The 15,358-nt window shown below is 29.9% G+C and overlaps 1 protein-coding gene across 2 annotated transcripts in view; it reads right to left on the reverse strand.

The window, feature by feature from the left end:
- The window catches only part of LOC126739476 (discoidin domain-containing receptor 2-like), a 305,530-nt gene that overhangs the window by 235,274 nt on the left and 54,898 nt on the right, over positions 1–15,358 (reverse strand). For both annotated transcript variants that reach the window (XM_050445155.1, XM_050445154.1), the window contains exon 2: positions 10,560–10,656. In XM_050445155.1, coding sequence (XP_050301112.1) covers positions 10,560–10,641 — 82 coding nt within the window. In that variant the 5' untranslated portion in view covers positions 10,642–10,656. The remainder of the gene's footprint in view (positions 1–10,559; positions 10,657–15,358) is intronic.

The following is a 15,358-nucleotide window of genomic DNA, read 5'->3' on the forward strand; positions in this document are numbered from 1 at the left end:
CATTAGAATAATACGGATGAACTAGAGAACAAGTCAGCCAAAAAATTTTACAAATATTTGTAAAATGTTCTTGTTGACCAAAACTAAAAATTGAATTATTTTCAATTTATTCTAAATGTAGTACGCTGTTAAAAAAGTGATTTATAGTGCGGCACTTTGTTTTTTGTAGGTAATACCTATTTTTAAAAATAAAAATGGTGCATAAAACGGCAGGAAGAGTTGATATAATTAAATTATTTTTTGGAAATAATCAATGTGCTAATAAAACGGCGGAATTATTTAATGAGCGACATGAAAACAGCAAGATGCAGCAAAAGTATGTATTGGAGCTTGTTTCCAAATTTCGAGAAACTGGATCAGTGGCGAATCGCAAACGCAATATTGAAAACCCCGTAAGGAATGAAGGTATGGAAGTGGCTGTACTAGGGCATATTAATCTAGATTCTACATTAAGTACCTGTCAGTTGGAAACTGTCACAGGTATTAGTCGACGATACAAAGAACTCTAAAAGCTCATAAGTTTCATCCGTACAAAATACATCTTGTGCAAGAGCTGAATGAAAATGATTTCGATCGGCGATCACAATTTAGTGAAATTTGAGTGAACGAATTATTAATGACCCAATTTTCTTGTTTAATACGTGTTCCTCTCTTTTTTTCCTGAATGGCTTGGTTAATCGTCATAACTGCCGACAATAGGTACGACAATAATCCTAGAGTGTATCGTGAGGTACACACCCAATACCTACAAAAGTTTAATGTTTGGGCTGGAATCTTTGGTGACAATTTAATTGGTCCATTTTTTTTACCTGGAAATCTGACAGGTGAAATGTACTTAGAGCTATTACAACAGGCCATTGATCCAGCATTGACAGCTATAATTGAAATTCAAAATGACAGATACGATGAGGATAGATTGACTAGAGGTGATGATTATCACCTCTAGTCAATCTTTGGGGTCACTTAAAAAGCAAAGTTTATGAGACTGAACCGACTTCGTTAGAAGACTTACAAGGGAGAATTGTAAATGAGTGTCTTTAAATCACGCCTGAAGTATTACAGAACGTGCGATCTTTTTTATTGTATGGAGAATGGAGGTAGCCATTTTGAACATTTATTATAAGCTAACAATTAAGCACATTCTTTTTAAATCTATTTTTGCGATAATTTTTTGAATGACTAGACTTAAGGTCAAAATATTCTGTAATATGATAGAGCTATCTAATTTTTTGTGTCATGATTTAATAATACTTGATGGTTTTGTCCTACTGCCTGGCATTGTTTTTCTTAAAAGTACCTTTAGTATGATAAAGTAAAAATATTGAAAATTACCTTAAGGTTTAAATGCGAAAATTTTAAAAAGTACTTACTTAAATTGCGTCAAACCAAGTACCCTTGTAAGAGAGGTATCACTCGACCCCCCTTCCTATTTAAGATTTTAGGGGTAGTGCCACCACCGCTTAGGAGGTTGTAGGGGGGAAAGTGATTTTGTGATTATTAAGTGTTGCCCTCGAAAATAAAATCGACAGGTCCGAGCATTTTTTTTAAAAGTTAATGGACTGCCCGTAATTGGCTCTGTTTCGTTTTCGATGCGCCACCCGGTATAAGTTAATCTTAAGTTTGACTCAGCTCCTTACTTCGAAGTCAATAAAAACTTTTGAGAATCTAGTATAAGCAAAAAATTGAAAAACAATGCTCAGACTATCTTATGCATTTGGGTAATATTTAAAGCTCCTAAGAATAAAGTGAGCTTTAACCCTAATGTTAGGTTAACCTCTAAAGGCTTTAATAACTTTTTTGTAAATCAGTGTTAACAGCTTAATAATGCTGACTATTGAAAGCCGTTCAAAGAGCGTGCTCACACTATAAAACAAAATCAACAGTAAGAAACCGAAGGCAATGGTAATTAGCAAAAATAGAATATCCAAATCCCATTACAAATCGACGGCAAAGTTCTAGAAATGGTAAATCGTTTTAAATATTTGGGTGCACACAAGACCAGAGAAAAAGACATACAAAAGAAGCATGCTAAGAATTTATGCGATATAGGTGACTCTTTTCTGATTCATACTTGGACCTGAGTCTGGTGCGGTGTTACATCTGATCAATCTTGTTGTAAGGCGTTAAATCATGGACATTGAATGTGGTAATTTTGAATAGAATGGAGGCGTTTAGACTCTGGTGCTATAGATGGATACTGAGGATTCCTTGGACGGAGAGAACTACGAATGATGAAGTACTTCAGGAGCTACTACATATCATAAAAGTAAAGCATACTTAGGCTAGCTACTCAGGCATGAGAAGTACGAGCTATCTTAACCAGTAATTCAGGAAAAGTTGAAAAAAAAGAAGGGTTTGGGAAAAAAGTGATAGCCCTGAATATAAAACACTAAAAACTGGACAGGCCTAGGCTTAAAGCAAGTCCTTGGAACGGCACCAGATAGACACCTATTTGCCAATATAATCGCCAACCTTTGTTGAGGACGACAGGGAATAAAGAAGTTATCCTCTGCTCTTTCATAGAACTTTGTTACCATATATGTAGGTGACACCAGTTTTATACCATTACTTTAAAACTACTACTATGCAAAGAAGCAAGGATCTCTTAGAGGAATACACAGAGCATTTAAGCGAGTTTTTGAATTTAAATTGAACGACAAAAAACATGTTTTTTCTCTAAGACCGAATTACTTCATGGATAATTTCGAGACTATTAAATTTTTAGTAATAAACATCTGTGAAGAAAAAGTCTGCTAAATCGCCTATTGGTCATTGCTTGAACGAGTAACGAGGATGATGTTAAAATTTTTTTCAAAAGTTCAGGAATTTGGTTATTACACTTTTATATGCCAATAATAATATTCAAAATTATGATAGTTAAACAACACAATTACTTTACTCGTCAACAAGACAAGTTATGCATTGTGTTCCCAAGGCTAAAAGCTTAATAAAATGCGACGCTATACTACGCGTCCATTTTACCACTATTTATACGCGTATGTTTTTATTAGGTTATCGATGCTTTGTTAGTTATTTTGGTCTTATTGTAATTTATATCTCTTTAATTCGATAGTGTATTTTTTTGAACATCGTAAGATTTATTGATATAAAGTAATATATTTAATCAATGCATTTCATCATAAAAGAACAGTAAATTTGCTGCTATTTCTAAAATATTATTTTGCTGCTAAACAAACATTACAGAGTGTCATAACTCAATTTACTTTGTATGCAATTAATTGTTTTCTTTTACATTTGCTGAACCAAATTATGCTGAGAAAATTACATTTTACGGTAACTCACAAAATAATATAAATCAAATGAGTTAATGACCAAAAAAAGTAAAAAAAATCGATATTTTTTCCATTTCTAGATAATAATAATCTCTCTTAGATTCCAGTTTCAAAAATTAAATAATATAAAGCACCATTGCGTAACTTTTTCAATTTTATTAAATTTAAATTATATATATAATGTAAGATTAAGCTGGTAAATATTTTAAAGCTTTTCGAAAAACGTTGCCAAACTAAACTAAATATGAAATAAAAATCAAAATTTTTCAAAAATTCATATAAATGCACCTGATTTTATAGTCCCATCGATACCCAAAATAAAATCGCAAGAAATCTATACGACAGTAAATATAAAACTACCGCTGCGAAACTTTATATTTTGTACTGTGACATTTGTATGGCCAATATCGGCTCTAACATGTGCTACTTTTACAGTCCTACTGGGAAAATATCCTTTGATTTATGTTTTTACGATTTTAAAATTACTGTATGGGGCTTACAGGTTGGGCCGTGCCGGATTTTATGCCGAAACGGTATAAAAGTCCGTTTAGGGTGATTGAGTGGAGCTATTTTGAATGTCCATACGAATTTATGAAAACATATTTTATTTGTGTTTACTCATATAATGTGTACCAAGTTAAATATGCCATATAATATTATTGTTCATTAAGCATGCATAATTGATGAAAAAGTAAAGAGATGACACTTTATTCTATAGGCTTCTATAATTTTTCTAGTCTTTCTTTCTGAAAACGAAATAGAATATGTAGAGTTTTTTGAAAAGGGAACAAGCTTAATAATCAAAATTACCTACCAAAAGTGCTGATTTTATCAAAAATAATTTACATATAGTAAAGTAAAAAATTACAAATTTGTTATTCGGCATGGTTTTCTTATATCTTATGTAATTTAATGACTGCCACCCGAGGCATATTTCATACTTTAAATCTTTGAGACTAAATATTAATTTTCGTTTAATAATATTAAATTTAGTCTTATTATCGAATTTTTATTGTCTATATTTAGCAGGACGTTTCGAAAATATTAAAGTACCTTTGGTAAATGATTGGAAATTACCTCTAGCCGCTTACATGTATAAAAAAACTATAAGAACTATTGTACAGCATTATATACTAGAGGTGTGAATTCGCTATGAGTTTAGAAGTATTCTGGACCAGCTGATAAGACATCCGCTAAAAACGAATATCTCCAGATAAGAACACACTCTATTTATAGACCTAAAGATAGACTCTAACATTAAGATTATTTAAGTATAAATAAACCAGGAAAAAGTAAGAGTTATAATGGACTAAGAATAATACAACAACAAGTTTGAAGAAGTCGGAATCTTGCACCAATAGTAGAGGGAAGAATTTATAGAGCTATTAAAAAGTATTCTGATTATCTGTTTAATGCATTGCGGAGCTAACTCACTCCACATATACAAGTAACCACATTTCTAAGAGCTTCCTAAGATACATAAAGAAAAGGGACCTTTGCGACCTATCACCATTTCCAAAGATTCACCATCATTTGAACTTGCCCAATTCTTGTTGCACGTTATCCCTCCACTACTAAGGAGTACGGACTTCTTTGTACGAAACTTTGTCAAACTCTTTCTAACCACTAACGGTACATTTACAGACTTGCTGACAAACTAATAAGCTTTGATGTTGAAAGTCGGTATATAAATATGTTCATCGGAGAATACGTTATCATTAGGGAAAGACTCGGACAGGACGTAATACTTGCAGAACGCAGGGGATTTCTACTAGAGGGAGCATCGGGGCTTTGGAGGTTTATCTTTGTAACTTCTACTTTCAATTCAAAGAAATTCTACGCCCAAAATAAAGAAATGATCCACAGACGCCATAACAATTTAAATTTTTTAATAAAGTTTTATGAGTTACCTGGTCAAAAGCTTTTGAAAAGTCAGTGTAAACAGCATCTTGAAATGATGTTTAACAAAAGTGGATACATTAAACTTAGAAGACGTGCCTGACATAAAGGCAAACTATAAATTACTTATCGTAGCACCAAGACAAGATACGAGATAATTATATACCGATTTCTTGAAAAGTTTCGAAATCTAGTTTAAAATAATTATAGGCCAATATAATATAATATGTAATATACTTATTATTACTTTCATATTTCAAAACAGGTGTTTTAAAGGTATATTTCCAGAATTGGAAAAATCACCCATCCTTAATGATAAGTTAATATATTCAGTTGAAACAATAAAGCTGCATTATCTGAAAAAAAAAACCGGTGGCAAACCAATAGGACCAGGACCTTCGTTAGTATCCAATGTACTCAGCTTAAAGTATATTTCAGATAGCTATATTCTAATGCGCTGTTATCACTTGTAATCATTTCATAGTAGTTTGAGTAATACGCTATAAGGATAACTCAAACAAAACCCACGGTGTGGCTTTGATATCTCGATCATACATTTATTATTTGTGATAAAAGAGATACCGAGCTAGCAAACTTTCTAGAAAAAATCAATAACACTAAGATAAGCATCAAGTTCACGATGATCTTGGAACTAAGTGAGCACTGCTCTTCTCAGATGTTCTTACAAGGAATAACAATGGACGCCTAAGGTTAATATCCTTAGTACAACTTACACAAGAAAGTACCTACACTCTACAGTATAACTTCAATTACATTGGTTCAAGTAAGCTGGAAATCATTAAAGCCCTGTATTATAGGTAGACAGCAACAATATGCAACAATAATCAACAGCGAAATGGAAAACATCCCCAAAGTCTTTCTTTTAATATCGAAGACTAAATCAGAAAGCCTACAAAATACCAAGAACTCCGTATATTAAATGCCAAGTAAATGTGCGAGACAAAATGACCATTGGAAGTCTGGAACATTGAAAGTAGACCTGAACCGAAGAGCTTTCCAGATCAGGAATAGCAAACATTGGACTGAATCCAGGATTTCGTACACGGAGCATTGAAAGAAAAGTTTTTTAGAAGCAGGTTATATCATGCAAAACCAAGGATCTCAGACACCTCTAGGCTATAATGCTAAAGAATTGTTATTTTAAGTTAATACCTAATAACAGTTGGAGAAAAGTAATAAGTAAATTTAAAATAAATACGATGGAAATTCGAAAATACGACTTAACCAATTGAAAAACAAATAAATTAATTTTTTTGAATTCTATTGAATTAATTTAAAATATTAGTTTGGGCTCCGTAACAGCTTAATAGAATTTTATAGATAATATCTTTGTAAAAAGGGAGGTTCAGTAAATTAAAATTTATTCTCCATTTATTGCAATCAATTTGGTTGTTTAGAGAATAATAAGTAAGGATCGTTTTGCACAAAGAATTCAAAGAGTTAAATATAAAAACACAAAATAAACATGGAAAAAGCTATAATTTAAATGCTTAATACTTTAATGCTTAGGGAAACTTTATGCTTAATACGATATAAACAAGAGAGGCTTGACCTACCTTTTCATTAATTAATGTTCATATTAATTAATATTCATACTAATGCAAAAAAAAAACAAATTTATTAGACTGTCATGTCATTATCCAGCTTAACAGCCAACTTCACAGTGGTCGCTTGTAATTTAAAAAAGCATAATTTTAATACCAAATCTGTTTGATTTCTTACTAATTTGTTATTCTTTTTGCTCTTCCTTACTAGTCTGTGGATCTTCTATAAATTATGCATTTCTCGTGCAGCTTTCCAAACATTACATTTATTTATTTCATTATTTCTGTACTACTATTTAGATATTCCTAAAATAATTTTTTTTAACATATGTGGATCAACTACAATGAAAAAACAATATTTTATTAGCTTTCTTTATTCTCCTCAGACTACGATAAGAGTATACAACAGTAAATTGAGCTATTCCATTTTTTTTCTATAGTACCATATCACTTATCTACTAGTGTCTAAGTCCTGTAGAAAGTATGCTTTATATTACGGTATTACGTTTATATTTTTTAAAGATACCGTAGATTGAGATATAAAAATAAACAATCACCTTTTAATTTTCTGTATGTGTTATCATTTCATTTAAATACTAATGTCTGGATTTTTTTTTTCATTTAATTAACCATTTTTCATGTAATATTCCTAACTTAATAACGAGGATATAAAAATAAAATTTTGTATCCTTTTTACACATTACTAATTTTGTTGTCATGTTTTCATGCGCTCTGTGAATTTTCGAAATATTGCTTTTATGACCTTTTCTTATGTTACCTTTTTTTGTTATAAAATTGCATTTATTTAAATCAAAAAGAGCCGTATTCTTTCACTCTATTTAATTTTTTTACTTGTTTTATGCTATTTTATATTAAAAAATTATTGTTGATATTAAACAGACCTTACTCAAATATTCCATCCCGTAAATATATGCTAAAAGTCAACAATTAATTTTAATAATGCAGATTTAAAACAAAATGATCGAAGATTCTTGGGATTCTTACCAACTACGAATTTTTGTCGAACCATGTAGAAATAGCTCCGAGGCTGAATCCCTCATACATGCATAATAAGAATTTTTCATAAATCTGACGAAATTGACTAAAAAGCAGTTACGAAAATCGATTTAACCTCGGGTTAAATTGAGTTTGGGACGGTTTGGGTTAAATCAAATTTTATATGCAGGGAAAATGCTCATAGTGTGACGAGCTAGTTTATCTAACAAGCAAGGTAGTGTACACTTGAAAGGAAAGTGCATAGGCAAGGAAAATATTTTTAAGATCGCTTTAAGGCGGAAACTAAAGAGTACTTGTTTACGTGCTCCTGTGAAATTTTTCACGTGAAAGATATATTTTCCTTTATAATTTTAGGAACTAGACTATATTTTTTTAAGTTTAATCACAATTTGCTCGAATATCATTTTATTCTCTGCACAACAATTGTAATTTGAGCTTCGTATAGGTACAGCTTCATGAAAATCATTAATTCCTACTTATTTTCTTAGTAAGCTTAAGCCTCGTCACTATCAATTATCCAGTTAATTATTAAACAACAAACATTAATACATTGTTTTGACAGGCAACAAAACACAATAATAAAAATCGTACGAAAGCTTTCAAAAGACTATTAAATTATTGCCTTAAATTTACTAATACGTTTGTACATGAATATTTTATTATTAACTCTTATTAAAATGTTTTTTATTCTTTACTTTTTTGACTTTAAAAAAGACTTTAAATTTTTTAATAAAATTTTTTTATTTGTATATATTTTTACAAATTTATATTAAAAAAGATATAATTATTCCAAGAGTAAATAGGATGCGAGTATTTTAATATTTGCAAGCTTTTATGATAAGTGCTTTTAACCATATTTTGGTGATCTTAATAAGATTTGTTTTGTCTGATTTAATATTTAAAGAAACAATAGGTGCAAGCACTTAAATCGTATTGTTATTTATTACTGCACCCATCTTAGATTTTTTAGCAAATACGCAAAATTTGGATTTTGACATATTAAAGTATAGCATTTAGTAATATATATTGCATCATCAGCAAACGAGGCAGCAAAAAAAATCATTAATTTTAGACCTTTTATGGTCATTACCATAATATCAATCATGCATAATAAAAACAACAATAGATCGATTATAGTTCCCTGTGTTATACTATATTTAACATATTTAGTTAATTATGGTACATTTTGAACACTATTTACAAAGTAACTATGAAATTTGTGTGCAATTCTCGTCTCACGGGATACTAATTTTAAGTCAAGGTAGTTTTATTAGGAATAGTTTTAGTTTTTCCTGGTTCTCTTTAAATATTTCTAAAAATCTTTTGGATAATTTCTGCTTTAATCAATATTCTCCTCACAAACATCTCTTTTTTTATTTTATTGATTATTTTCTTTTTATCCGCATTATCAGTTTTATCAAAATTTGCCATTTTAAAAATGTTTCTTTTTCGCTTCGTATTACTTAAATATAGGAAGTAATTTTTTTGATGCAGGATTTTTTTATTGATAATATTCGTCATAGTAATCAAATCACAAAATAGTTTTACCACTAATCAAAATTCTCAATACCTATTTCGCCAACGATATAGCATTTTCGAGGGAAGATTAAAACTAAACTAAAATTACTCATAAGTATCTTTATATACACAAGGTATAAGTAATAGAGCGAAAAATCCAATGAAGCATGAACCCTGAACAAAGTCTAAACACTTGATTATACGGAATTGGAGTTTTATATTAATTAAAAGTGATTTTTTGAATTGAAAACTTTACTTTTCAATCTGTATTTTACGTGAGCTACTCCATAAATCAGATATAAATTGATCTTATAGATCGCGGACTTTTCATTGATTTTCATTTTATCGTGTAGGTTTTCTACAAGATTTCTGAACTTTGCCGAATTTTGATGGACCAGTCTTAGACCTAACTTTTTAAAAATCCTGCTAAAGAAGATCCTCTTCTATTAATGTAATTGTTTTAATTGCTTCCTTTTCACACTTAGAGGAAATTTGAATAAATGATACGCTAGAAAATGCATGTTATTTTATGGTAAAAATAATGGTTGAAGTCACTAGTTATAAATCTAAAAGTAGTTGTTACTTTTCTATAAAAAATATCAAATTTTAACCTTATAATATATCTGATTGACAAGAGTACTTAAAGTCGAAGTTAGTTATTAGTTTGTTGTTCTAAAGTAAATTTAATTGATGAAAAATAGTTATTGCGATGTAATACAAAATTGCACATATTGCATTTGCTTTTACCGAACATGGGAAAAACATCGTCAACATATCTTAACCGAAATTATGGAAGCTATTGGAATATATTTGCATTATCCCCAAAATGGTTTAGAAAGAGCTCTGCTGGAAAGAGAAACAGGTTACTCATGGATGTACCCTCACGTTGTTCATACTATGAATTGTGATAACATCTGAGATAAGAATATCGGCTACTGCACTCCCATAAATTATGCATACATCTGTTATATTTAATTACGCTGACAAAGTCTTTATTTATTGTTTATAATGTAATCGATCAATTTTGACTTCTTGAAGTTATTTGAGTGTTAGTTTTAAGTTAATAAATTTGGGTAAACATAGACAAAGATATTTTATTCCGTAAAAAAATTAAAACTTGGTATAGCGCTAACGAAATTAGATTTGTTGATAATAAATAGTTTATAAATATAAGCTAAATATAAGATACCGCAAAAGTAAAAATCAAAATATCTATTAAAACTATTGTTTTAATTCAAACCTAAATTGTTACTAAAAATGTACTTACGTATATCAAAAGCCTGCCCTGTTCTATCTGAAAGATTCCAGTAGAGAGCTGTAGTTATCAGATATAACCGATACATCCACATTTTAGAAACATTGACCTAAAATAAAGAATTATGATATATAAATAATATTTTATTTTATTTTATCTTATTTGTTTATTTACATTCTTTTACCTTAAATTCCTCTAAAAAGTTGTAATAAATTGGTTTTTGTTAAAATTTGGTTTTTTATATCATGGCAAAAACTAAAAATCGATAAAGGCACTAGTAAAATTAAAATTTATTAATATATAAATTAAGGCATAACATAAATGGGTACCAAATATATTTTAATATTTTTATATAAGGACGTGCATTGTACATACAAGGGTTATTTTATAAATTAATAATAAGGGAGTATGAAAAGAATTTCTTCATATATTAAAAGGGATTTTTTCTTTAACATTCAACAAAACTCCTAGTTATTGTCTTAAAATTTTTATTAATCCTGCCATTGATATGGTGCATAAAATTTTATATTAATTACCCTTTTATATTTTAGTTTGTTTTACTAATGTTATTTAAAACAAAAATATATGAACAAAAAAATATGAAAGAAGAAAGAACATTGTATCAATTCTCTACTTTAGGTGTCATAATAATGAATTTAATTGACTGCAAATATCAAGACTTTATTCCGACCTAGCCATCAAATTTTTGTTCATAAATATAAACACCACTATACCTATACATTCGTATTTTAATACTTAGTAGATAAAGTACTTTTAAGTTGATGCATAGATTTTCAAGAGTCATTTATGTAACGATGTTCTACGGTTTTTGTTTTCATTTCAGTAGACTCATTGTTTTGACTAATAAGCAATTAAATATTTTATTTTATAATTTATGCGTTTTAACGAAAAAATATGTATTATTATAAAAAATAAATATCAAAAGCGTGAGGTAGTTATTAATACATTATTTCCTACGCTGATTACGTGGTTTATATTAGTTTGTTTAACAATTCAGCATATTTTTGCAGTTGAGTTTCTCTAATTTTATTTTAACTTTTTAACTTGATTTCATTGAAAAAACACGTCTCTTAATGTCGCAATATTAACAAAATGATCTGTATACTGAGAATAATAAAATATATAAACCCTTCAAAAGCTGTAATATTTCTCTACAAAAAATATAGGCACTTGATATTTTATGTTAAAATAATCGATCTTTTATTCTTAATTAATATGTCATCCGCCTTAATCATTTAAATGTTAATATCCTGCTACCTGAGCTTGACTAAACCTTATATTGACCCGAATCACGTTATTTTTATGAAAATTAAACCCTTAATAAAACGAGTGCCGAATCCCGTATGCCAAACTCCACGGCTTGGCAATAAAATCTAGCTTGAAACTTTCCACTTTTCTGACACCTGTTTAAACTCAATGGGACGCTACCTACCTGAAGGTTTGAAGTTTTAAAAGTGAGGGTACAAGCAAATGCTTTTTGGCTGAGATTAACTACGTTTAAAATTTTGTAGGTTTTACATTTCATCGTGAGTGGGAATAATAAAATACTTTGTGTACTAAATGTTTTTATTTATTAATTAATAACGTTTACTTAATGCCCTATAGAAATGTATGGCTACCAGATTTCCAAGAAGCAATAATTAGTAGTAAATCTCCGAGGTAATAGTAAGTAAGATAGAGAGCTTTACGTTAATAATTACATGGAATAAACAGTAAGACAAACACTCGAATTATATCTAAGTGTATGACTTTATGTATGGTAGTTCAGCTCTCCGTAATCATTTTATAGCTAATTCCGCTAATTAGGAAAGCGTTTTCGAGCTAGGTGCATTAATCACTTTGGCTGTTTCTTGTAACGTGCTATGAACAGAATTGATTCTATTTTGTTCAAGACACTAAAATAACATTTGCTCTAGAAATTAAAGGATAATTACAAAAAGCAAATTCAACTTATAGGTAATAGGGAAAAGGTGAAAAAAAAAGCAAACTTAGGTATCTCAGTTCTTTAATATACTCGATATCATTCTAAAATTGTGTTTTTCTAGTTTAGTTAATAGAATCGCGAATAAATATACTCATTTTATAATAATTTTTTTTTATTTTTAAGCTGCGCCCAGGATTTATGTCTTAGGAGAGCCAAAATCTTGACTTTTTCGGACATATCCCTGTCTCAGTTTTTTAATATCCTCGGTATCATTCTTAAATTATGTTTTTCTAGTTCAGGTAATTTAATCACGAATGAATACACTGATTTTAAAATAATTTTTTATTATTTTTAAGCTGCGTCCAGGATATATGTCTTAGGAGACCAAATCTCGACTTCTTCGGACATATCCCCGTTTCAGTTCTTCAATATCCTCGGTAACATTCTAAAATTGTATTTTTCTAGTTCAGTTAATACAATCGCAGATAAATATACTCATTTTATAACAATTTTCTAATTATTTTTAAGCTGCGTCCAGGATATGTGCCTTAGGAGAGCGAAAATCTCAACTTTTTTGGACATATACTTGTCTCAGTTCTTTAATATCCTCGGTATCATTCTAAAATTGTAATTTTCTAGTTCAGTTCATTTAATTACGGACGAATACACTCATTTTATAATAATTCTGTATATGATATTCTAATATCAATATATGATACAATTTTAACATTTTTATTAACTCTACGAGTAGGGTAAACCACCCAGTTATTGGACATTTAAGGATTTTACAAAGTTTGAATTTACGCAAAAAAAATATTTTTTTACCTAGAGACTTGAGTGATTGCTAATTCGAATCGAAAATATATTGGATTTATACACTAGTATTAACAAGATTAAGATAAAGAAGTAATTATTTTTTACAAAAAAAAATCTGGGACTATGTCAAAAATTTTAGTTATTGGACAAAATTTCTAGTTTTTGGACACACTGAAAGCAAATAATGGATAATTAAGAAACGATACGCAAGGTACGTTTTTTTAATTTTTTATTTAGGTAAAAACGCGTTAAACTCAGTTTTTTAGTCTACAAACATGTAATATAGGCAAATTCCAGTATTAATCATTATTAAAAACGTTTATATTCATTTTTGTATAAAGCAAAAAGATCATCCACTTCTTGATCCTCGTCCTCATCATTTTGTTTGTCTGCGTTTAATTCACTTAGATCATCGCCGACTAGTTGCTCACTATAAAATTGATTATTTTCGTATATTCCCTCATTTTCTGTTTGATTTTTATCAATTAAAATATTCTCCGACATGTCAGTCGGACATGTTACTTCCTCCGAGTCGATAGCTTTTACCATTTCATCTTCTTCTTCTTCTTCTAGATAATTTATATTTGCCATGCTCGCCAGATCCTTAAATCTTCGCCAATGAAGACATTTTTTTCTGTTTCTAAATCCTCAATATTCTCCTCACTGTTAATATCTTCATTATTTTCTTCTTGGTAGCAGTTATGACATAAGAATAAATCGTTATCATCTACATCGGGGACATGCTCCTTATGTTTTTTTGGGATACATAATATGTTATGAAACTTTTTATGGCAAATATTACATGTCCAATGTTTACTTTTGGCTATGCGTTTCTTACAGACCGAGCAGACGGCATCTTGTTTATTTTCGGTTGATTTACAAACTTTTTTATTTTTTAGGTTAGGTTTAGTTGCAGCTTATTCTTCCCTTTTACGTTTTTTTTTCAATCTTTCTATTTTCTTCCTCCAACTTAAGAGGCTTTTTAGCCTCAAAATTTTCCTGGTAGGCTCGTGAAGTTATAGCAAAGGATACACGTTCAACTTGGCGCTTATTTTTGCGCTCAGTCTTATCAGGAATTTTAAGGAAGTCACTAATACATTTACCTATTGGTGAAAAGCTAGGTGTCTTGTTCTTCGAATCGGTACCTTTTTATTCGTTTGAATGCGCAATTATCCCAATGTCAGGACAAATGGTTTGTGTTGAATCATTATCTTTCGTAATAAGTACATTAGCAATTACATGAACTTTCTTACTGTTTGAAGCTTGACTTGAAATCGAATCAATTTCTCCATTGAAAGTTTGATTTTCCTGCCTAGATTCATCATTTTTTTCATTTTTATTTCATCATTTGTCATTTTTAAAGTTATTTGGTTTATTCGTTGGTTTGTGTTGATTAGAAGATTCCTCCAATTCTCTGGCATTAGGTTTCCTGAAGAAACTTTACATCCTATGGAGGGCTAAAAACTCAGGAGTAAATCTTTCTTTGATGAGAATGGCGTCATATGATCAGCCCCAACAAAATTACTAAAAGTCTCTTCATCCATCATTACAGGAGCAGATATCGTTTCCTAAATATCAAATAAAATAATATGAGAAAAAAACGAAAGTAAAGTAAGAATAACTTATGAGCTTACCTCAATAGTTTCATGGAGCTTTCCCAAGCATTTAGAATAGTCAATAGCATCCGGATTAAATGGATAGAGTCCGCATGCTTTAAAACCATTGATAAGCATTGTTTTGACTGCTTCTGTCCCTACTTTTTCTAATAAGGGAGCAAAAGAGATTTTATTTAAAACTTGTCCTGGATTTTGCTTATAATAATTTCTAACAGCTTTTTTCCAGCCCATCTTTATTGGTCTAAATACCGCAACATCACAAGGCTGCAATAGTCGAGATGCATTAGGATAAAGGGCAAAAGTATGGTTGGAATATGTTTATAATATAATCATAAAAAGTATCTGATGTCTTTCATCCATTATCGGATCGCCCGATTCCCCAATTTGGATTCACTGTAACGGCTATTTGTTCCGGTATTATTTTGTAAGGATAT

The sequence above is a fragment of the Anthonomus grandis genome, chromosome 8 (assembly GCF_022605725.1).
Source record: "Anthonomus grandis grandis chromosome 8, icAntGran1.3, whole genome shotgun sequence".
NCBI classification, from domain to species: domain Eukaryota; kingdom Metazoa; phylum Arthropoda; class Insecta; order Coleoptera; family Curculionidae; genus Anthonomus; species Anthonomus grandis.